Source organism: Coregonus clupeaformis, chromosome 38 (genome assembly GCF_020615455.1).
Source record: "Coregonus clupeaformis isolate EN_2021a chromosome 38, ASM2061545v1, whole genome shotgun sequence".
Lineage (NCBI taxonomy): Eukaryota > Metazoa > Chordata > Actinopteri > Salmoniformes > Salmonidae > Coregonus > Coregonus clupeaformis.
The window spans coordinates 3,976,514-4,000,697 of NC_059229.1; the positions used below are offsets into that span (position 1 = coordinate 3,976,514).

Here is a 24,184-nt window from a genome sequence, read left to right on the forward strand (position 1 = left end):
GTTTCAGGTACTTGAGTTATGGTGGTGGTTTTAGGTACTTGAGTTGTTGTAGTGGTAGTTTCAGGTACTGGAGTTGTGGTGGTGGTTTCAGGTACTAGAGTTGTTGTGATGGTTTCAGGTACTGGAGTTATGGTGGTGGTTTCAGGTACTTGAGTTATGGTGGTTGTTTTAGGTACTTGAGTTGTTGTAGTGGTAGTTTCAGGTACATGAGTTTTGGTGGTGGTTTCAGGTACTGGAGTTGTGGTGGTGTTTTCAGGTACTAGAATTGTTGTGATGGTTTCAGGTACTGGAGTTATGGTGATGGTTTCAGGTACTCCAGTTGTTGTAGTGGTGGTTTCAGGTACCTGAGTTGTTGTAGTGGTAGTTTCAGGTACTCAAGTTGTGGTGGTGGTTTCAGGTACTCCAGTTGTTGTAGTGTTCGTTTCAGGTACTGGAGTTGTTGTAGTGGTAGTTTCAGGTACACAAGTTGTGGTGGTGGTTTCAGGTACTGGAGTTGTGGTGGTGGTTTCAGGTACTCCAGTTGTTTTAGTGTTGGTTTCAGGTACTGGAGTTGTTGTAGTGGTAGTGTCAGGTACTGGAGTTGTGGTGGTGGTTTCAGGTACTAGAGTTGTTGTGATGGTTTCAGGTACTGGAGTTATGGTGGTGGTTTCAGGTACTTGAGTTATGTTGATGGTTTTAGGTACTTGAGTTGTTGTAGTGGTCGTTTCAGGTACACGAGTTGTGGTGGTGGTCTCAGGTACTCCAGTTGTTGTAGTGTTGGTTTCAGGTACTGGAGTTGTTGTAGTGGTAGTTTCAGGTACACAAGTTGTGGTGGTGGTTTCAGGTACTGGAGTTGTGGTGGTGGTTTCAGGTACTCCAGTTGTTTTAGTGTTGGTTTCAGGTACTGGAGTTGTTGTAGTGGTAGTTTCAGGTACTGGAGTTGTGGTGGTGGTTTCAGGTACTAGAGTTGTTGTGATGGTTTCAGGTACTGGAGTTGTTGTAGTGGTAGTTTCAGGTACACAAGTTGTGGTGGTGGTTTCAGGTACTCCAGTTGTTTTAGTGTTGGTTTCAGGTACTGGAGTTGTTGTAGTTGTAGTTTCAGGTACTGGAGTTGTGGAGGTGGTTTCAGGTACTAGAGTTGTTGTGATGGTTTCAGGTACTTGAGTTATGGTGGTGGTTTCAGGTACTTGAGTTGTGGTGACAGTTTCAGGTACTCCAGTTGTTGTAGTGGTGGTTTCAGGTACCCGAGTTGTTGTAGTGGTAGTTTCAGGTACTCGAGTTGTGGTGATGGTTTCAGGTACTCGCGTTGTTGTGGTAATTTCAGTAACTGGAGTTGTGGTGGTGGTTTCAGGTACTCCAGTTGTTGTAGTGTTGGTTTCAGGTACTGGAGTTGTTGTAGTGGTAGTTTCAGGTACTGGAGTTATAGTGGTGGTTTCAGGTACTTGAGTTGTGGTGACAGTTTCAGGTACTCCAGTTGTTGTAGTGGTGGTTTCAGGTACCCGAGTTGTTGTAGTGGTAGTTTCAGGTACTGGAGTTGTGGTGGTGGTTTCAGGTACTGGAGTTATGCTGGAGGTTTTAGGTACTTGAGTTGTTGTAGTGGTAGTTTCAGGTACATGAGTTGTGGTGGTGTTTTCAGGTACTAGAGTTGTGGTGATGGTTTCAGGTACTGGAGTTATGGTGGTGGTTTCAGGTACTTGAGTTGTGGTGATGGTTTCAGGTACTCCAGTTGTTGTAGTGGTGGTTTCAGGTACCTGAGTTGTTGTAGTGGTAGTTTCAGGTACTCGAGTTGTCGTGATGATTTCAGGTACTCGAATTGTTGTGTTCATTTCAGGTACTCGAGTTGTGGTGGTGGTTTCAGGTACTCGAGTTGTTGTAGTTGTTTTAGGTACTCGAGTTGTAGTGGTAGTTTCAAGTACTCTAGTTGTGGTGGTTTCAGGTACTCGAGTTGTTGTAGTTGTGTTAGGTACTCGAGTTGTAGTGGTAGTTTCAAGTACTCTAGTTGTGGTGGTTTCAGGTACTCGAGTTGTTGTAGTGGTTTTAGGTACTTGAGTTGTAGTGGTAGTTTCAAATACTCTAGTTTTGGTGGTTTCAGGTACTCGAGTTGTTGTAGTGGTTTTAGGTACTCGAGTTGTAGTGGTAGTTTCAAGTACTCTAGTTGTGGTGGTTTTAGGTACTCGAGTTGTTGTAGTTGTTTTAGGTACTCGAGTTGTAGTGGTAGTTTCAAGTACTCTAGTTGTGGTGGTTTCAGGTACTCGAGTTGTTGTAGTGGTTTTAGGTACTCGAGTTGTAGTGGTAGTTTCAAGTACTCTAGTTGTGGTGGTTTCAGGTACTCGAGTTGTTGTAGTGGTTTTAGGTACTCGAGTTGTAGTGGTAGTTTCAAGTACTCTAGTTGTGGTGGTTTTAGGTACTCGAGTTGTTGTAGTGGTTTTAGGTACTCGAGTTGTAGTGGTAGTTTCAAGTACTCTAGTTGTGGTGGGGGTTCCAGGTACAGGAGTTGTTGTGGTGGTTTTGGTTACTGGAGTTGTGGTGGTGGTGGTGGTTTTTGGTACAGCTGTAGTTGTAGATGTAGTTGTGGGTTTAGGGATAGCTGTAGAAGATTGCTCTTTGAGAGAGTAAAATGAGAGGAGGGTGACTGAGAGGGAGAATGGAGAGAGAATGAAAGAGACAGAAAAAACAAGGTATAGAGTTACTATCAGTCAATATGAGCATGAGTACTCCCTGCCGTCAAAAACACAGACATTAAGAAACTCAACTACAAGACATTGTACACCTTTGCCTTCCACCATGGTCCTGACACAACATACTGTATATACACTGAGGAGTAAGATGTGTTTTTCTTAACACTCACCTTTCCTCTTGCACCTCCAGTTGATCTTGTTGTCACTCATACAGGTCTCATCGTTTCTACAGGTAGAACACACCTTGGTGTTGACGTCTGGAACAGCAGAGGGGAGGGGGGTTCATGGATTTGGTGAGTCTAGTTAGAGAATTCCACACACTATTGTCTTAAACATTATTGATAGAGAATTCCACACACTATTGTCTTAAACATTCTTGATGTCTTTAAAAGTCAGTGACAAGAACATTACAATGGTACATACCTGCACAGTAGGCCAAGCTGCACGCTGTTGGATGGACAAACTTGTAGACATAGTAGTTTCCATAGCAGGCTTTGACAAGGATTTTCTCTTAACATGCAGCAGTCACCATACCAGCTCCCACAGACCCCCCTCTGAACCACCCCGTCTGACAGCTGGGGATGGGGATCTGTGAGCCACATGGGGAAGGCAGTCCCACACATGTTCCTCTCCACACACCTCTCTGGCATCTGAACACTGGTGTTCCCCAGGAAAAGGCGATACCAGCCCTGCCAGTTGATGCTCCGGTCGCAGTGCTCGCCATTAACGTTAGCATTGTTGTTGGTGGCACGCCAGCCATCATTCAGTACGGTGTAGTGCTGGCAGGGATCAGCTATTAAGGGAATTGTGGGTTTGGGGGCTGTTGGAGAAAGTTGCTCTTTAAGAGAGAAAATGAATGAAAGAATCAAAGAGAGAAACAAGACAAGGTAAATTACTATCAGCCAAGGTGAGCATGGATACTCCCTACTGTCAAAAACACAGTCATTCAAAATAAACTAAACTACAAGGCATTGCACACCTTTGCCTTCCACCATCCCAGCTATCAATTCTAGGGAGAGAGAAAGATTTTGTAATATTACCCGTAATGTTCCAGTAATGTTTCAGTTTCCAGTTTTCCATTAGTTAGGGGAACATTCTATCTATGTTAGCAAAAACCTTTGGGGGAACCCTTTTAGCATGTTTTGGTGTTTAAAGTTAGGTGAACATTCCCTTAATGTCAAGCAGAACCTATCTAGAACGTGGTTACCATGTTCTCAGAATATACACCATTAATGTTCTAGACGTGTTTTAGTGGATGTTGCGAGAACATTCATGTGTCCAGTTTTCTGTGGGTTAGGAGAATATTCTGTGATGGAAAATGTTATGTTTGTGAATTTTCTAATAACCAATTTACCTGGTGTAAATTCACTTCACTTACTGTAGTTCAATAACCAAAATGGATTTTCAAACCCAAGGAGTCATATAATAGCTGACATGCCATTATTTCTTTAGAAATCTTTTAATCTTAATTTGGAGCAGATATTTCACAGAGGTTTTGGTAAACGTGGTTACATAAAAAACGAAGGGAGGTTTTACAGAAATTCTGTTACCAAACTTTGCATCTGCACAGTTCTTCCAGTAAATTTGTTTTTGTAAAAATGTCTGTGTAAATTGTTTTAAGTAGTCATTGTGCATAGAGTTGTATGGTTTGTTAAACTTTGAAATAAATGTTGTTGTTTTTTGGCATACATTTTAATGTAAACCGTGGAATTGCCCAGCAGCCTATTATTTTGTCTGTCAAACAGGGCATTCTCTTATCAGGGGCGTTTCTAAGATTTTTAAAAAATGTGGTGGCCAAGTGGGGGGGAGTTTCCAGTTTTCCGTTAGTTAGGGGAACATTCTATCTATGTTAGCAAAATAAATGGTGCCGGAGAAGATGGCTGCCGTTTTACAGTCCTCTAACCAATTGTACTATTATGTGTGTTTTTCCGCTTTATTTGTAATTTATTTTGGACATAATGTTTCTGCCATCGTCTCTTATAACCAAAAATAGCTTCTGGATATCAGGACAGCGATTAATCACCACGTATTGGACGAAGATTTTTTCTTCAACGAGGCGGCCGCAAAGGATATCCTACAGACACCCGACAAGGCCCAAATCCCCGTCATTCGCATGAGAAAGAGACGGAGATATCGTGGACGTAGGTCGGGGTGCCTTGTAAGGATCCGACGGCGAGCGAGTAAACTGCCTCTCCCATCAATCCTATTAGCCAATCTTCAATCATTTGAGAATAAATTGGATGACCTAAGATTACGGTTATCCTACCAACATTAAAAACTGTAATATCTTATGTTTCACCGAGTCGTGGCTGAACGACGACATGGACAACATACAGCTAGCGGGCTATACGCTACATCGGCAGGATAGAACGGCTGACTCCGGTAAGACAAGGGGTGGCGGTCTGTGTATATTTGTAAACTGGTGCACGAAATCAAACACTAAGGAAGTCTCGAGGTTTTGCTCGCCTGAGGTAGAGTATCTTATGATAAGCTGTAGACCACACTATTTACCAAAATAGTTTTCATCTATATTTTTCATAGCTGTCTATTTACCACCACAAACCAATGCTGGCATTAAGATTGCACTCAATAAGCTGTATAAGGCCATAAGTAAACAGGAAAACGCTCATCCAGAGGCAGCGCTCCTAGTGGCCGGGGACTTTAATGCAGGGAAACTTAAATCCGTTCTACCTAACTTCTACCAGCATGTTAAATGTGCAACCAGAGTTAAGAAAACTCTAGACCACCTTTACTCCACACACAGAGACGCATACAAAGCTCTCCCTCGCCCTCCATTTGGAAAATCTGACCATAACTCTATCCTCCTGATTCCTGCTTATAAGCAAAAACTAAAGCAGGAAGCACCAGTGACTCGGTTAATAAAAAAGTGGTCAGATGACGCAGATGCTAAACTACAGGACTGTTTTGCTAGCAGAGACTGGAACATGTTCCGGGATTCTTCAGATAGCATTGAGGAGTACACCACATCAGTCACTGGCTTCATCAATAAGTGCATCGATGATATCGTCCCCACAGTGACCGTACGTACATACCCCAAACAGAAGCCATGGATTACAGGAAACATCCGCACTGAGCTAAAGGGTAGAGCTGCCGCTTTCAAGGAGCGGGACTCTAACCCGGACGCTTATAAGAAATCCCGCTATGCCCTCCGACGAACCATCAAACAGGCAAAGAGTCAATACAGGACTAAGATTGAATCGTACTACACCGGCTCTGACACTCGTCGGATGTGGCAGGGCTTGAAAACTATTACAGACTACAAAGGGAAGCACAGCCGCGAGCTGCCCAGTGACACAAGACTTCCAGACGAGCTAAACCACATCTATGCTCGCTTCGAGGCAAGCAACACTGAAGCATGCATGAGAGCACCAGCTGTTCCGGATGACTATGTGATCACGCTCTCTGTAGCCGATGTGAGTAAGACTTTTAAGCAGGTCAACATTCACAAGGCCGCAGGGCTAGACGGATTACCAGGACGTGTACTCCGAGCATGTGCTGACCAACTGGCAAGTGTCTTCACTGACATTTTCAACATGTCCCTGACTGAGTCTGTAATATCAACATGTTTCAAGCAGACCGCCATAGTCCCCGTGCCCAAGGACACTAAGATAACCTGCCTAAATGACTACCGACCCGTAGCACCAATGTCTGTAGCCATGAAGTGCTTTGAAAGGCTGGTCATGGCTCACATCAACACCATTATCCCAGAAACCCTAGACCCACTCCAATTTGCATACCGCCCCAACAGATCCACAGATGATGCAATCTCTATTGCACTCCACACTGCCCTTTCCCACCTGGACAAGAGGAACACCTACGTGAGAATGCTATTCATTGACTACAGCTCAGCATTCAACACCATAGTGCCCTCAAAGCTCATCACTAAGCTAAGGATCCTAAACACCTCCCTCTGCAACTGGATCCTGGACTTCCTGACGGGCCCCCAGGTGGTAAGGGTAGGTAACAACACATCTGCCACACTGATCCTCAACACGGGGGCCCCTCAGGGGTGCGTGCTCAGTCCCCTCCTGTACTCCCTGTTCACCCATGACTGCATGGCCAGGCACGACTCCAACACCATCGTTAAGTTTGCCGACGACACAACAGTGGTAGGCCTGATCACTGACAACGATGAGACAGCCTATAGGGAGGAGGTCAGAGACCTGGCCGTGTGGTGCCAGGAGAACAACCTCTCTCTCAACGTGACCAAGGCAAAGGAGATGATTGTGGACTACAGGAAAAAAAAGAGGACTGAGCACGCCCCCATTCTCATCGACGGGGCTGTAGTGGAACAGGTTGAGAGCTTCAAGTTCCTTGGTGTCCACATCACCAACGAACTATCATGGTCCAAACACACCAAGACAGTTGTGAAGAGGGCACGACAAAGCCTATTCCCCCTCAGGAGACTGAAAACATTTGGCATGGGTCCTCAGATCCTCAAAAAATTATACAGCTGCACCATCGAGAGCATCCTGACTGGTTGAATCACCGCCTGGTATGGCAACTGCTTGGCCTCCGACCGCAAGGCACTACAGAGGGTAGTGCGTACGGCCCAGTACATCACTGGGGCCAAGCTTCCTGCCATCCAGGACCTCTATACCAGGCGGTGTCAGAGGAAGGCCCTCAAAATTGTCAAAGACTCCAGCCACCCTAGTCATAGACTGTTCTCTCTGCTACCGCACGGCAAGCGGTACCGGAGTGCCAAGTCTAGGTCCAAAAGACTTCTCAACAGCTTCTACCCCCAAGCCATAAGACTCATGAACAGCTAATCAAGGCTACCCAGACTATTTGCACTGCCCCTCCACCTCCACCCCCCACCCCATCTTTTTACGCTGCTGCTACTCTGTTAATTATTTATGCATAGTCACTTTAACTCTACCCACATGTACATATTACTTCAACTACCTCAACTAGCCGGTGCCCCCGCACATTGACTCTGCAACGGTACCCCCCTGTATATATAGCCCCCCTTCTGTTATTTTATTTTACTTCTGCTCTTTTTTTCTCAACACTTTTTAGTTGTTGTTTTATTTTACTTTTTTATTAAAAATAAATGCACTGTTGGTTAAGGGCTGTAAGTAAGCATTTCACTGTAATGTCTGCACCTGTTGTATTTGTCGCATGTGGCCAATAAAATTTGATTTGATTTGAAAACCTTCGGAGAACCTTTTTAGCATGTTTTGTGTTTAAAGTTAGGTGAACATTCCCTTGGGGGACCAAGAACCAGTCAATGGTGGTCATGGGAAATCACCAAATTGTATCAAAATTGCGTTGAAAATCGGCTTAAACTACAATGCATTGTATTAAATAACTGTTTCAACTGTTAATTCAGATCTGCCCTAATTTATTCAAATAAATCCATTTAAAAATGGTACTCGAGTTGTTGTCGTGGTGGTTTCAGAAATTCTAGTTGTGGTGGTGGTTTGAGGTACAGGTGTAGTTGTAGATGTAGTAGTAGTAGTAATAACAATAATAATAATAATAATAATAATAATAATAATAATAATAATAATAAGCCATTTAGCAGACGCTTTTATCCTAAGCGACTTACAGTCATGTGTGCATACATTTTTACGTATGGGTGGTCCCGGGGATTGAACCCACTACCCTGGCGTTACAAGCGCCATGCTCTACCAATTGAGCTACAGAGGACCACGTGTAGTTGTGGGTTTAGGGATAGTTGTAGAAGATTGCTCTTTGAGAGAGTAAAATGAGAGAAGGGTGTCTGAGAGGGAGAGTGGAGAGAGCATGAGTACTCCCTACTGTCAAGAACACAGACATTAAGAAACTCAACTACAAGACATTGCACACCTTTGCCTTCCACCATGGTCCTGACACAACATACTGTATATACACTGAGGAGTAAGATGTGTTTTTCTTAACACTCACCTTTCCTCTCACACCTCCAGTTGATCTTGTTGTCACTCATACAGGTCTCATCGTTTCTACAGGTAGAACACACCTTGGTGTTGACGTCTGGAACAGCAGAGGGGAAGGGGGGTTCATGGATTTGGTGTGTCTAGTTAGAGAATTCCACACACTATTGTCTTAAACATTCTTGATAGAGAATTCCACACACTATTGTCTTAAACATTTGTAGTGTCGAGTCAATGTTGCTAATTATTGCTGCTAAACAAAGGAGTCCGCTTATACTGAACTTTGATCATAAGTTTTATTCATATCACAAGATTTCAGCATAAGTTTACGGATGTCATGATCACCCGGAGAGCAGTGTCCTCCAAATTACAATGTCTGCTCTGGTCTTCTTTGTTTAAACCCAGTATATATAATCTTCCATCAAATATGGGTGGCTCCCTCTACTGTCCAATCCCCTGTCTACAACACACAGACTTCTCTGTCCTATGTGGCGTCACACTAAAACAATTCCCTCTGACACTAAATAAACATCCTCTCAGATTCCACTTAAAACATTAACAAAGTCATAATCTTAATACACTACACATTCTTGATGTCTTTAAAAGTCAGTGACAAGAACATTACGATGGTACATACCTGCACAGTAGGCCAAGCTGCACGCTGTTGGATGGACAAACTTGTAGACATAGTAGTTTCCATAGCAGGCTTTGACAAGGATAGGATTTTCTCTTAACATGCAACAGTTACCAGCAAAGCTCCCACAGACCCCCCTCTGAACCACCCCGTCTGACAGCTGGGGATGGGGATCTGTGAGCCACATGGGGAAGGCAGTCCCACACATGTTCCTCTCCACACACCTCTCTGGCATCTGAACACTGGTGTTCCCCAGGAAAAGGCGATACCAGCCCTGCCAGTTGACATACTTGTCGCAGTGGTAGCCATTAACGTTGACATTGTTGTTGGTGGCACGCCAGCCATCATTCAGTACGGTGTAGTGCTGGCAGGGATCAGCTATTAAGGGAGTTGTAGTTGAATGAAAGAATGAAAGAGAGAGAAACAAGGGAAGGTACAATTACTGTCAGCCAAGGTGAGAATGGATACTCCCTACTGTCAGAAACACAGTCATTAAAAAGAAACTAAACTACAAGGTATTGCACACCTTTGCCTTCCACCATCCCAGCTATCAATTCTAGGGAGAGAGAACGTTTTTGTAATATTACCTGTAATGTTCCCGTAATGTTTGAGTTTCCAGTTTTCCGTTAGTTAGTGGAACATTCTATCTATGTTAACAAAAACCTTACTACATTAATGTTCTAGACATTAATGTTACAACATTAATGTTCTAGATGCATTTTAGTGGACGTTTCGAGAACATTAATGTGACCAGTTTTCTGTGGGTTAGGAGAATATTCCATCAACGTTCCACCAAACATACACAGAACATGGTTGCCATTTTCTCATAATATACAGTGCATTTGGAAAGTATTCAGACCCCTTGACTTTTTTCCACATTTTGTTACATTACAGCCTTATTCAAAAATTGATTAAATTGTTTTCCCCCCTCATCAATCTACACACAATACCCCATAATGACAAAGCAAAAATAGGTTTTTAGAAATACTGAAATATCACATTTACATAAGTATTCAGACCCTTTACTCAGTACTTTGTTGAAGCACCTTTGGCAGCGATTACAGCCTCAAGTCTTCTTGGGTATGACGCTACAAGCTTGGCACACCTGTATTTGGGGAGTTTCTCCCATTTTTCTCTGCAGATGCTCTCAAGCTCTTTGAGGTTGGATGGGGAGCATCGCTGCACAGCTATTTTCAGGTATCTCCAGAGATGTTCTATCGGGTTCAAGTCCGGCCTCTGGCTGGGCCATTCAAGAACATTCAGAGACTTGTTCCGAAGCCACTCCTGCATTGTCTTGGCTGTGTGCTTAGGGTCGTAGTCCTGTTGGAAGGTGAACCTTCACCCCAGTCTGAGTTCCTGAGCGGTCTGGAGCAGGTTTTCATCAAGGAGCTTTCTGTACTTTGCTCCGTTCATCTTTCCCTCAATCCTGACTAGTCTCCAAGTCCCTGCCGCTGAAAAACATCCCCACAGCATGATGCTGCCACCATCATGCTTCACCGTAGGGATGGTGCCAGGTTTCCTCCAGACGTGACGCTTGGCATTCAGGCCAAAGAGTTCAATCTTGGTTTCATCAGACCAGAGAATCTTGTTTCTCATGGTCTGAGAGTCCTTTACGTGCCTTTTGGCAAATTCCAAGCAGTCTGTCATGTGCCTTTTACTGAGGAGTGGCTTCCGTTTGGCCACTCTACCATAAAGGCCTGATTGGTGGAGTGCTGCAGAGATGGTTGTCCTTCTGGAAGGTTCTCCCATCTCCACAGAGGAACTCTAGAGCTCTGTCAGAGTGACCATCGGGTTCTTGGTCACCTCCCTGACCAAGGCCCTTCTCCGCCGATTGCTCAGTTTGGCTGGGCGGCCAGCTCTAGGAAGAGTCTTGGTGGTTCTAAACTTCTTCCATTTCAGAATGATGGAGGCCACTGTGTTCTTGGGGACCTTCAATGCTGCAGAAATGCTTTGGTACCCTTCCCCAGATCTGTGCCTCGACACAATCCTGTCTCAAAGCTCTACGGACAATTCCTTTGACCTCATGGCTTGATTTTTGCTCTGACATGCGCTATCAATTGTGGGACCTTATATAGACAGTTGTGTGCCTTTACAATTAATGTCCAATCAATTGAATTTACCACAGGTGGACTCCAATCAAGTTGTAGAAACATCTCAAGCATGGTGAATGGAAACAGGATGCACCTGAGCTCAATTTCGAGTCTCATAGCAAATCCATTTTAGAATAAGGCTGTAACGTAACAAAATGTGGAAAAAGTCAAGGGGTCTGAATACTTTCCCAATGCACTGTACAACATTAGTTTTCTGAGGGTTAGGAGAATATTCCATCAACGTCACATCAAACATACACAGAACATGGTTGCCATAATGTATTGTACTGTACAGTACTGTACTCTACTGAGCTCTACTGTGCTGTCCACTGACATCCAAACTTGTCTAACATTGACGTCTATGATTGGTTCAGATTTGGTCCGGTCCAAATTTGGTCTTGTTTGGGGGCGGAGCTCATTAAAATAATAACCAGTGTGTAGAATAATACCCAATATGCAAATGAGGATATCATATTTCCACCTTTGTGTACCTGATACATCACCATGAAGAGAATGACATTCATATCCATAATTATGTATTTCTGTGTAGTACAGATCAGGGACCCATGATGAAATTCCGTTACCTCAATTCTGTTACCGGGTGTAAATTCACTTCACTCACTGTAGTTCAATAACCAAAATATATTTTTTCAAACCCAAGGAGTCATATAATAGCTGACACCCTATTCATTCTTTACAAATCTTTGAATCTTTATTCGGAGCTGATATTTCACAGAGTTTGTGAAAAACGTGGTCACATAAAAAACGGAGGTAGATTTGACTGAAATTCTGTTACCAAACTTTGCATCTGCACAGTTCTTCCAGTAAATGTGTTTTTGTAAAAATGTCTGTGTAAATTGTTTTAAGTAGTCATTGTGCATAGAGTTGTATGGTTTGTTCAACTTTGAAATATATATATATTTTTTGGCATACATTTTAACGTAAACCGTGGAATTGCCCAGCAGCAGTCTGTCAAAAAGGGGTGTTCTCTTGTCAGGGGTGTTTCTATACTCTTTTAAATGGGGAGGCCAAGGGTGGGACCAAGAACCAGTCAAGGGTGTCCATGGGAAATCACCAAATTGTGTCATGAATAGCGATGAAAATTGGCTTAAACTACAATGCATTGTATTGAATAAGTTTCAACTGTTCATTTGTATCTGCCCTAATTTATTCAAATAAATCCATTAAAATAGAGAAAATATTCAAGTTAGATACAAGTTCAGTGGTAACTCCCCCCTCCAAGGAATTATTTTTTTACCTCAAAGGAAGTTTTTGAAGCTGATTTACTGCATTTCTACACAATAAAAAAAAAAGCTTTGAAATTATATTTGGAGAACAGCAAAAACAAGCAAGAATTACTCCAGCCATTATCACCTTGGTTACTGTCACTTCATTCACCTCAGTTGATAAGGGACATAAATAACATTCTGGGACAAACGCATGCAGCAGGGTTAGGCAACTAGATTCAGCCGTGGGCAAATTGACCACAAAAAGAGATTTGTATTTGAAAATAACAATAATTTCATAGCTGTTCAGTGTTCCCTCCCTGCAGTGGCTCTCTCTATAGTTCTAAAGGCAGCCAGCCAATCACAGCTGTCAAATCAGCTGATTTTGACCAGTATACACCCAAACCACTCTGTTGTTTCCTAACAGGCCAAGCAGGAGAAACAAAAAAAAAAAGCTGCTTTTTAACATCATTAATTATATTTTTTTGTAAGGACATTTAGCTATTTATTTCATATTGTAATTCATTTTAGGGGAATATTTCATAGAAATCTGGAACACTGGACAGATATTTTAAATAGGAAGAAATAGGCTCCATCAAAAAGCCCTCTTGTTGTTAGTTAAGTCTAATTAAAATGAAGACGGCTGAAATGAATTACTGCCACCGTACACAGCACAGACATTGGTTAGGCACCACAAAAAAAAACCTTACAGCCAGTGGAGCCTGATGAGGGGAGGACAGCTCATAAAAATGGCCGGAATGGAGTAAATGTAATGGTATCTAAAATGTTTTTTTTTTTCTCATGAGTTTGATACCATTCCATTCACTCCATTCCAACCATTTACTCCATTCCAGCCATTATTATGAGCCGTCCTCCCCTCAGCAGCCTCCATTGATTACAGTGTAATGCAGCCTAGTTTTATTTACACCATCCCAGCAGCGCAAAAGACTTGGGAAGGAAGTACATTTTCTTAGAAATATAACTTTGCTCTGTGCCTCTCAGAGCATGCACCTCGTATAGCCTAGGCCTATAAGTCTATAAACTATGGATCATTTGATTGAGACCACACTAAAAAGCCTGTAGGCGAACTTCATGTTTTGCGGCCAGTGGAGAATCAGAACTGAGGGGTGGCATCGGGCACACATCGCGATATAGCCTAATAAGCAACTAATTCTAAAACACTGACAAATGTTGAAATGTCATCAATTAAAAATTACATGATCCTCCTCTGGACTAGATGTAAAAAAACAAACACACAAAAAACATCCCCCTCACTGAAATTTTAAAAGCATGGCCCTCCCCCATTTTCCTCCAGGTCCCCGTTCTGTAAATGTAGAACCGTCCCTTGTGATAACCATAGGCTGTGGTCAAAAGTAGTGCACTATATAGGGATTAGGAAGCCATTTGGGATAAAAGCTAATCTCTCTCTCCAGAATTGAAACATTGGCAATAAATCATCCTAAACTTGAGAATAAAAGTGCTGGGCAATAAATAAATAATACAGTGAGATAAAGGAACGAGACGTCCGCACACGGAACATGGCTGTTTTGGGTGCAGGAATAAAGCAAGCAGCAATATTCTGAGTGGAGCTCTCATTCCTTTACCTAAACGTGAATAAGACAATCAACCCTTTACCTGAGCTGTCTGCAGTAACATGCTTAAAGAACAGGAGCACCAGCAGAACACCCAGTGACATCATTCCATTCAGCATCTCTTCAGATCAGACACAGGACTGAGAAAAAAAATTACCAAGAAGTGTAAAATTGTGAGGAGCAAACTGAAGTGAAGAGGAAATTCAACAACTCTTGGAGGGCAGTGGAAACTAAACCCCCCCAAAATATTGCTGAATATACCAAAAACAAGATGAGAAATTTGATTAACAGCAACTCAAAGCTTGTCAAAGGTCTTACCAGTCTGGAGTGAGCCTGTTTGTGGTATTGTCTTGATGCTTACGTTATGGCCTCTGTCTCCTAGAGTATGGTAGAATGTACCAAACCTGCTTGATTTATATACAAATGCCGAAGAGGGGAGTGATCATTTCAAATGGCCAGTGACTGACATTAAAGGTTGCCCTATTGCCTTGGGCAAGTGAACTGAGCAGTCACGCAAGTTGAGCCTGCTCCGAGGTTGACCCATTGGGCAGGTGACTTAAACAAAACAGTAGCTGGCCGTGTCTGAAATCTGTCTTGCCTACCACTTACTTAAACTACATACTGTGTACTAATCCTACTACTTACTTAATATACATACTGTGTACTAATCCTACTACTTATTTAAACTACAGTGAGGGAAAAAAAGTATTTGATCCCCTGCTGATTTTGTACGTTTGCCCACTGACAAAGACATGATCAGTCTATAATTTTAATGGTAGGTTTATTTGAACAGTGAGAGACAGAATAACAAGAACAAAATCCAGAAAAACGCATGTCAAAAATGTTATAAATTGATTTGCATTTCAATGAGGGAAATAAGTATTTGACCCCTCTGCAAAACATGATTTAGACATGATTTAGTGGTGGCAAAACCCTTGTTGGCAATCACAGAGGTCAGACGTTTCTTGTAGTTGGCCACCAGGTTTGCACACATCTCAGGAGGGATTTTGTCCCACTCCTCTTTGCAGATCTTCTCCAAGTCATTAAGGTTTCGAGGCTGACGTTTGGCAGCTCGAACCTTCAGCTCCCTCCACAGATTTTCTATGGGATTAAGGTCTGGAGACTGGCTAGGCCACTCCAGGACCTTAATGTGCTTCTTCTTGAGCCACTCCTTTGTTGCCTTGGCCGTGTGTTTTGGGTCATTGTCATGCTGGAATACCCATCCACAACCCATTTTCAATGCCCTGGCTGAGGGAAGGAGGTTCTCACCCAAGATTTGACGGTACATGGCCCTGTCCATCGTCCCTTTGATGCAGTGAAGTTGTCCTGTCCCCTTAGCAGAAAAACACCCCCAAAGCATAATGTTTCCACCTCCATGTTTGACGGTGGGGATGGTGTTCTTGTGGTCATAGGCAGCATTCCTCCTCCTCCAAACACGGCGAGTTGAGTTGATGCCAAAGACCTCGATTTTGATCTCATCTGACCACAACACTTTCACCCAGTTCTCCTCTGAATCATTCAGATGTTCATTGGCAAACTTCAGACGGGCATGTATAAGTGCTTTCTTGAGCAGGGGGACCTTGCGGGCGCTGCAGGATTTCAGTCCTTCACGGCGTAGTGTGATACCAATTGTTTTCTTGGTGACTATGGTCCCAGCTGCCTTGAGATCATTGACAAGATCCTCCAGTGTAGTTCTGGGCTGATTCCTCACCGTTCTCATGATCATTGCAATTCCACGAGGTGAGATCTTGCATGGAGCCCCAGGCCGAGGGAGATTGACAGTTATTTTGTGTTTCTTCCATTTGCAAATAATCGCACCAACTGTCACCCTCTCACCAAGCTGCTTGGTGATGGTCTTGTAGCCCATTCCAGTCTTGTGTAGGTCTACAATCTTGTCCCTGACATTCTTGGAGAGCTCTTTGGTCTTGGCTATGGTGGAGAGTTTGGAATCTGATTGATTGATTGCTTCTGTGGACAGGTGTCTTTTATACAGGTAACAAACTGAGATTAGGAGCACTCCCTTTAAGTGTGTGCTCCTAATCTCAGCTCGTTACCTGTATAAAAGACACCTGGTAGCCAGAAATCTTTCTGATTGAGAGGGGGTCAAATACTTATTTCCCTCATTAAAATGCAAATCAATTTATAACATTTTTGACATGCGTTTTTCTGGATTTTGTTGTTGTTATTCTGTCTCTCACTGTTCAAATAAACCTACCATTAAAATTATAGACTGATCACGTCTTTGTCAGTGGGCAAACGTACAAAATCAGCAGGGGATCAAATACTTTTTTCCCTCACTGTATAACTTCTAGTCCTACTAAAGCACAAAGCTAGATAAAGGCACAGCAGGCAGCAGGCTGCAAATCTGTTTTCAAAGATGTACAATTAAATAGTTGTGATAATTTTAAGTAGAACAAAAACAACTTACATTTGAACACCACCTCAGAAGCTTCGCTATTCGCCATCTTCCAAGTTGTTTACTTGAAGAGCTCTAGCTATCAAAAAAGCCCTAGCTGTGAAATTTCCGAAAAGTGTGCAGCAAATTTTACTACATGAAAAGCAGAAATGAGTATAACATCCTGGCATTTAAAGCATACTCGATTTTTGAAAATTCATATACTATCACACTTATTTTCACATACTGAGAATGTGTCATGCACGAATGTGTTGTTTTCCCGCTATTCGTTCATTTCGGTAGCACATCCCCATATCTAAGAGCATGGCACTTCCAGGGTTGTGGGTTCGATTCCCTTGGGGGACCAGTACGAAAAAGAAAGAAAATGTATGCACTCTGGATAAGAGCGTCTGCTGAATGACTAAAATGTAATTATCAGCTGTTGTCAAAGCCAAAATGAGTATGACATCCAGGTATTCAAAGTATACTTGATTTTAGAAATGTCACATACTATATATACATTTAAAAAATCTGCATGTTCATACGGCCTACTATTTAGCACGCCACTGTGTGACCGGATTCTTTTCCCAATAGCTAAACAACCGCACCTTCTGCACATGTGCTAGTTGGGCTGCCCAGAGGTGGAACAGGCTACTCTGGTGAATTTCAAATTGTTAGGTGTTGCATAATCATTGAGAAGCAAAATAACAGTTGTATGTGGTTAAAATGCAGAATGATTGCACCAATGCAATGTGTAGACAGGGCTAGGCTACATGTTACATGTGATGTTGTCATGTAGGCTAAATGCGTTTGGTTTCACCCCACATTTAGAATAAGGATATTGCAACGGTCGTGCAGCCTCTGCCTTTTCAAAAACTGAAAACAACCAAACTGCAAAGAATTCCAGTACCCTAAAACTGATCTTTCTGGTTCCTGTTTAGGTAAAAAAACTGAAAATGGCAGTTGCTCAAGTTGAGCCTGCTCTGAGAATCTTCTCCTGATAACAACCAACATTCCAAAGAATTCCAGCACTGGTCTTTCTGATTCTTCCCCTATGTGTAGTTGAAAGGCAGGCAATTAAATGAGTTTTTCTGTGTCAATTCCATTTGATCTACATTTCAATCAGGCTTCAGAAAACAGCATGGCGCTACTACTGCAGCAACAAAAGTAGTTAATGATAGAATTGATAAAGAAAAGGAAAGCCGCACACTCTAGGAGCTCAGATGCAATAATTTAATATCCTAATAACCAACGTTTCGACAGACAAGCTGTCTTCATCAGGGTATAATGACAAACACTGCGGGTCACTAGTTTATATAGTGTCAAAGGCCACACACAGGGAGAGGATCAAGAGATTCAATCATAGAGATCACACTGCTGGTGTCCTTTACAAAGGAGGGGAGCTGTTCTGCGAGAGGTCTAATAAAAAAGTCAACAAAGGTTGGTAAAGGGGCTGTTACTGCATCAATGCCCGCTACAATATGGCGCCCTGGAGGTTTTGTAACATTCTTGTGTAATTTCGGCAAAGTATAGAAAGTGGTAATTTTAGGGTGTTGAATAGCCCAAAAATCGTGTTATTTTATTCCAGAGAACAGTTTTTTGTATGTTCTGTTTATCTGTGAATGAACCAATGCTATTAGGCCACACCCGGCCATGATTACAGACACCTGCGTGTGTCCTTTGACACTATATAAACTAGTGTTTGTCATTATACCCTGATGAAGACAGCTTGTCTGTCGAAACATTGGTTATTAAGATATTAAATTATTGCATCTGAGCTCCTAGAGTGTACTGCTTTCCTTTTCTTTATCAAGTGTTCTACTCCGTTAGCCAGCACCTTGCCTAAATAGGTGTGCGTTTCTTTCGCCTCTATATTAATGATAGAATTGATGCCATGGACAAGAAACAGCACTATGTCTCCCTTTTCATTGATCTGTCAAAGGCTTTTGACACCATTGATCATGACATCATGTTGCAAAGACTTGTCAACATAGGATTATCTGATCAGGCAGCCTCATGGTTCAAGAGCTACCTGTCAGATAGAACTCAGTGTGTCCAGTTTGATGGCAACTCTCCAGAAGGGGGTGCCACAGGGCTCTGTTCTTGGACCCCTGTTTACTGTCTATATTAATAAAGTTGGTAAAAATGTGTCAAACGCTAGTTCATGTTTATGCTGATGACACGGTTATTAATTGTGCAGCAACACTGAATAAAGGCCTTTGATGAACTGCAATGTGCCGTTACTGTTGTCCAGGCTCAGCTCTGTCAGCTGAAGTTGCTTTTCAATTCAAATAAGACAAAGTTTATGGTTTTCAGAAAATCTAAGATGAAACCTCAGACTCTTCTATGTATAGTCGCTATGCAGGACATGCAGATAGAAAGGGTATCAACTTACAAGTACTTGGGTTTCTTGTTAGATGAGTGTCTCACCTTGAAACCCACATAGAAGGTCTTGAGGAAAAAGCTTAGGCTCAAGTTGGGGGTTTATTTTATTTTATAGTCTTTCTTTTGAAGCGAGAAAGGGACTTGTTTCCACCATCTTCTTGCCTGTAATCGACTATGGTAATACCCTGTTCATGTTTGCCCCTGTGGCGTCTTTACCTGTGATGGAGACTGTGTACACTGTGTTAAAACCCCTTAGAGTCGATGTCCACGCCCCTGCGGAAATGTAAGTAGCATCATAAAAAAATCACCATAAAAATCTGTCTGTTTAAGCTAGAGATATCTGTTTTTTTGCATGGGCTGCTTCTCAATCCATCGCATCCGCCGATGTCGGCCTTCCGCATCTGAAAGGTGAAAGGTGGCAGAGCTACAGCGGTGTGTGTCAGACCATGAATGGAAGTATGCTGAACAAAAATGTAAGCGCAATATGTAAAGTGTTGGCCCCATGTTTCGTGAGCTGAAATAAAAAGATCGCAGAAATGTTCCATACGCACAAAAATCGTATTTCTCACTCTCTGTTAGTGAACATTTCTCCTTTGCCAAGATAATCCATCCACTTGACAGGTGTGGCATATCAAGAAGCTGATTAAACAGCATGATCATTACACATGTGCACCTTGTGCTGGGGATAATAAAATACCAGTAGTGGTATTTGTAGCTGGTCCTCTGTAGCTCAATTGGTAGAGCATGGTGCTTGTAACGCCAGGTTAGTGGGTTCGATCCCCGGGACCACCCATACATAAAAATGTATGCACACATGACTGTAAATCGCTTTGGATAAAAGAGTCTGCTAAATGGCATATTATATTATTATTATTATACCACTCTAAAATGTGCAGTTTTGTCACACAACACAATGCCACAGATGTCTCAAGTTTTGAGGGAGCGTGCAATTGGCATGCTGACTACAGGAATGTCCACCACAGCTGTTACCAGAGAATTGAATCTTAATTTCTCTACCATAAGCCACCTCCAACGTCGTTGTAGAGAATTTGGGAGTACGTCCAACCGGCCTCACAACCGCAGACCACGTATAACTACGCCAGCCCAGGACCGCCACTTCTGGCTTCTTCACCTGAGGGATTGTCTGAGACCAGCCACCCGGACAACTGATGAAACTGAGGAGTATTTATGCCTATAATAAAGCCCTTTTGTGGGGAAAAACTATTTCTGATTCAAATCAAATCACATTTATTTATAAAGCCCTTTTTACATCAGCAGATGTCACAAAGTGCTATACAGAAACCCAGCCTAAAACCCCAAACAGCAAGCAATGCAGATGTAGAAGCACGGTGGCTAGGAAAAACTCCCTAGAAAGGCAGGAACCTAGGAAGAAACCTGGAGAGGAACCAGGCTCTGAGGGGTGGCCAATCCTCTTCTGGCTGTGCCGGAGGAGATTATAAGAGTACATGGCCATTAAGGCCAGATTGTTCTTCAAGATGTTCAAACGTTCATAGATGACCAGCAGGGTCAAATAATAATCACAGTGGTTGTAGAGGGTGCAACAGGTCAGTACCTCAGGAGTAAATGTAATTTGGCTTTTCATAGCCGAGCATTCAGAGGTCGAGACAGCAGGTGCGATAGAAAGAGAGAGAGAGAGAGAGAGAGAGAGTCAAAATAGCAGGTTCCGGGACAAGGTAGCACGTCCGGTGAACAGGTCAGGATTCCATAGCCGCAGGCAGAACAGTTGAAACTCGATCAGCAGCACGACCAAGTGGACTGGGGACAGCCAGGAGTCATCAGGCCAGGTAGTCCTGAGGCATGGTCCTAGGGAGAGGGGAGGGAGAGAGGGAGAGAGAGATAATTAGAGGGAGCATACTTCAATTCACCCAGGACACCAGATAAGACAGGAGAATTACACCAGATATAACAGACGGACCCTAGCCCCCTGGCACATAGACTATTGCAGCATAGATACTGGAAGCTGGGCCTGGCTCCCCATTGGCTGGGCCTGGCTCCCAAGTGGGTGGGCCTATGCACTACCGGGCCCACCCATGGCTGCGCCCCTGCCCAGTCATGTGAAATTGGTCTCCATTTTGCTCTATGTCCCACAAGTTTCATGGGACTCCTCTGAAGGTAACCGGTAAAAGTTTTTAAATGAATGGAAGTATGGAGGTAGTTTTGTGCCTACCCCAAAAAATCGGGTTAAATACATGTAAAGAATATACATATATATATTTCCTGAGCTTTTTTATATCTCCTAGATAAAGGACAGACAATTCAAAAACATATTCATAATGATTTTTTTTAAACTGTCTTTTTTTTCCATTTATGAATGTGTTATTCAATGTGTTTCTATGGGCTTTAGTAGTCAAAGTCCAAATTCAATATTTTATCAAATCATTTATTTATTTTTTCGGGATACCTAAAGTTCAAAATTCAAAATCAAATAGCTAAAGGATCCATGGTATGAACATCTTAAAACAATTCCATATGTTAGCTTTGAACCGCCAAACGGCTTAGACTCTTAGGAATTAACCTGTCTCCTCCCCTTCACCTACACTGATTTGAAGTGGATTTAACAAGTGACATCAATAAGGGATCATAGCTTTCACCTGAATTCACCTGGTCAGTCTGTCTTGGAAAGAGCGGGTGTTCTTAATGTTTCGTATACTCAGTGTGAAAATAAGGATATACATTCCCGAGGCACTAAAGTAAAGGCACTAAAGTAAAACTGCTAAAAATGTTAGCAAATAAATTAACTTTATATATCTGAATACAAAGCTTTATGTCTGGGGAAAATCCAACACAACACATCACTGAGTACCACTCTTCATATTTTCAAGCAAGGTGGTGGTTGCATCATGTTATGGGTATGCTTGTCATCGGCAAGAATTAGGGAGGTTTTTTTTTTAAGGATAAAAAGAAACGGAATACAGCTATAAGCACAGGCAAAATCCTAGAAGAAAACCTGGTTCAGTCTGCTTTCTAACAGACACTGGGTAACGAATTCACCTTTCAGCAGGACAATAACCTAAAACACAAGGCCAAATCTACACCGAAGTTGCTTACCAAGATGACATTGAATGTTCCTGAGGGGCCTAGGTAGAGTTTTGACTTAAATTGGCTTGAAAATCTATGGCAACACTTGAAAATGGCTGTCTAGCAATGATCAACAACCAACTTGACAAAGCTTGAAGACTTCTTAAAATAATAATTTGTAAATATTGTACAATCCAAGTATGCAAATCTCTTAGAGACTTACAAAGAAAGGCTCACAGCTGTAATCGCTGCCAAAGGTGATCCTAACATGTATTGGCTCAGGGGGTTGAATACTTACATTGCATTTGGAAAGTATTCAGACCCCTTCCCCTTTTCCACATTTTGTTACGTTACAGCCTTATTCTAAAATTGATTAAATTAATTGTTTTCCTTATCAATCTACACACAATACCCCATGACGACAAAGTGAAAAGACGTTTTTAGAAATGTTTGCACATTTATTAAAAATAAAAAACAAAATACCTTATTTATTTACAAAATAGACCGCTGCACCACTCGGGAGAATATAATGACTTTTAAAGAGATGAAGAGATTGAAAACATGAAGAAAGAATATTAAAAGGAGAATTCCCCCACTTTTCAACCTCATATTAATTATCTCCAGCACGATGTCAGTATCTATGTACAGTGTGGTCCGAGATTATTGACACCCTTGAAAAAAGATGATCAATTATGACTGTATAAAATAAATAATTCAAATACTGAGCTATATTGTATGCTAAAAAAATTGTGGAATGATGTAAGGGATAAACGCAGACGTTCTGTACATTGCCTTGGAAATAATGGATGACACAGCGGGACGAGACAGAGCCGAGTTTGATTGCAAGGTGTCCCGATATCTTATTTTTTAAATCTAATTTTTTTCAACTGTCTCATTATCTGGTTTTAATGTCCATTCTAGAATGCCCTTCTAGCCAATCAGAAACTAATATTCAACAATGCTGTGGTATAAATAATTTTATACTTATACAATTGCTCAGATACAAAAAAATATTTTAACAAGTCATACTTTTTCTCTCAAAAAGGTAATTAGTGACACCCCTAAAGATTCTTATCAATAAAGTAGTCAAAAATGTAGTATTTGGTCCCATATTCCTAGTACGCAATGACTACATCAAGGTTGTGACTACAAACTTGTTGGATGCATTTGCAGTTCGTTTTGGTTGTGTTTCAGATTATTTTGTGCCCAATAGAAATTAATGGTAAATAATGTATTGTCATTTTGGAGTCACTTTTATTGTAAATAAGAATAGAATATGTTTCTAAACACTTCTACATTAATTTGGATGCTACCATGGTTACGGATAATCCTATATGAATCGTGAATAATGATGAGTGAGAAAGTTACAGAGGGTCAAAGAACATACCCCCAAGACATGCTAACCTCTCACCATTACCAATAACAGGGGAGGTTAACATGTCTTGGGAGTATGGGACAAAATACTAAACTTTTGACTACATTATTTATAAGAATCTTTAGGGGTGTCAATAATTTTAACCTCTACCGTTTTGAGAGAAAAAAGTATTACTTGTTAAACAAAATATCTTTCTCTGAGCAATTGTATCAGTAAAAAAAATATATAATTTCCCTTTTATTTTGGCATAAAATACAGCTCAGTATTTGAAATATGTATTTTAAACAATCATTATTGCTCATATTTCTCAAGGATGTCAATCATTTCGGACCCCAGTGTGAAAATGGCGTGTTTCTATGATCGGTGGTTAAAAAGATAAGAAGAAAGGTCCTAAAAAACAGTAGGATCTAAAGTTTTAAAAACCCAGGGGTTTTTGTAGCCAGGTTTTTGTAGCCAGAGGGAGGGTATTTTCTTGCTCCACACCCACACATCCACACACAAATCTCATAGTATTTGAAAATCAATGTTTTTAAAATATTTGTTGTACATTTGTTGATGTCATCGGGTAGAACTTTGTAACTTTTTTGTTGTTGTTGTTGCAAAACTTAGAAATGTGCAGTTTTCACATATGTAGACAATTTGTTTCCTCTTTCTAAGTCTGCTGTTGTGTGTCGTGATGATGCAGACTTCTCCCAGTGTTTTTGTGGTAATACTGACGCCTACTGGTTCATCATTGTCTTGACTGATCCCAATGAGAAAGAACCAAGCTATAGCAATGGTACAGTACATGCCCAGTACATTATTCAAACATGAATACATTGATACATACATTTATCATCTTTATTAACACTATTAAATTGCTGCACATACAAAGCATTTTAGAGTAATAGGATT

At 41.8% G+C, this 24,184-nt stretch overlaps 1 protein-coding gene across 1 annotated transcript; it reads right to left on the reverse strand.

The window, feature by feature from the left end:
- Positions 1–1,144: 1,144 nt before the first annotated feature.
- Positions 1,145–14,472, reverse strand: LOC121534352. Its single transcript, XM_045211668.1, is given in 9 exon segments — positions 1,145–1,393; positions 2,496–2,611; positions 2,828–2,914; positions 3,081–3,157; positions 3,159–3,495; positions 8,568–8,654; positions 9,192–9,566; positions 14,140–14,236; positions 14,415–14,472. Coding segments are annotated over 8 exon segments (1,404 nt in total). The 5' UTR covers positions 14,216–14,236; positions 14,415–14,472.
- Between the last annotated feature and the right edge of the window lie 9,712 nt (positions 14,473–24,184).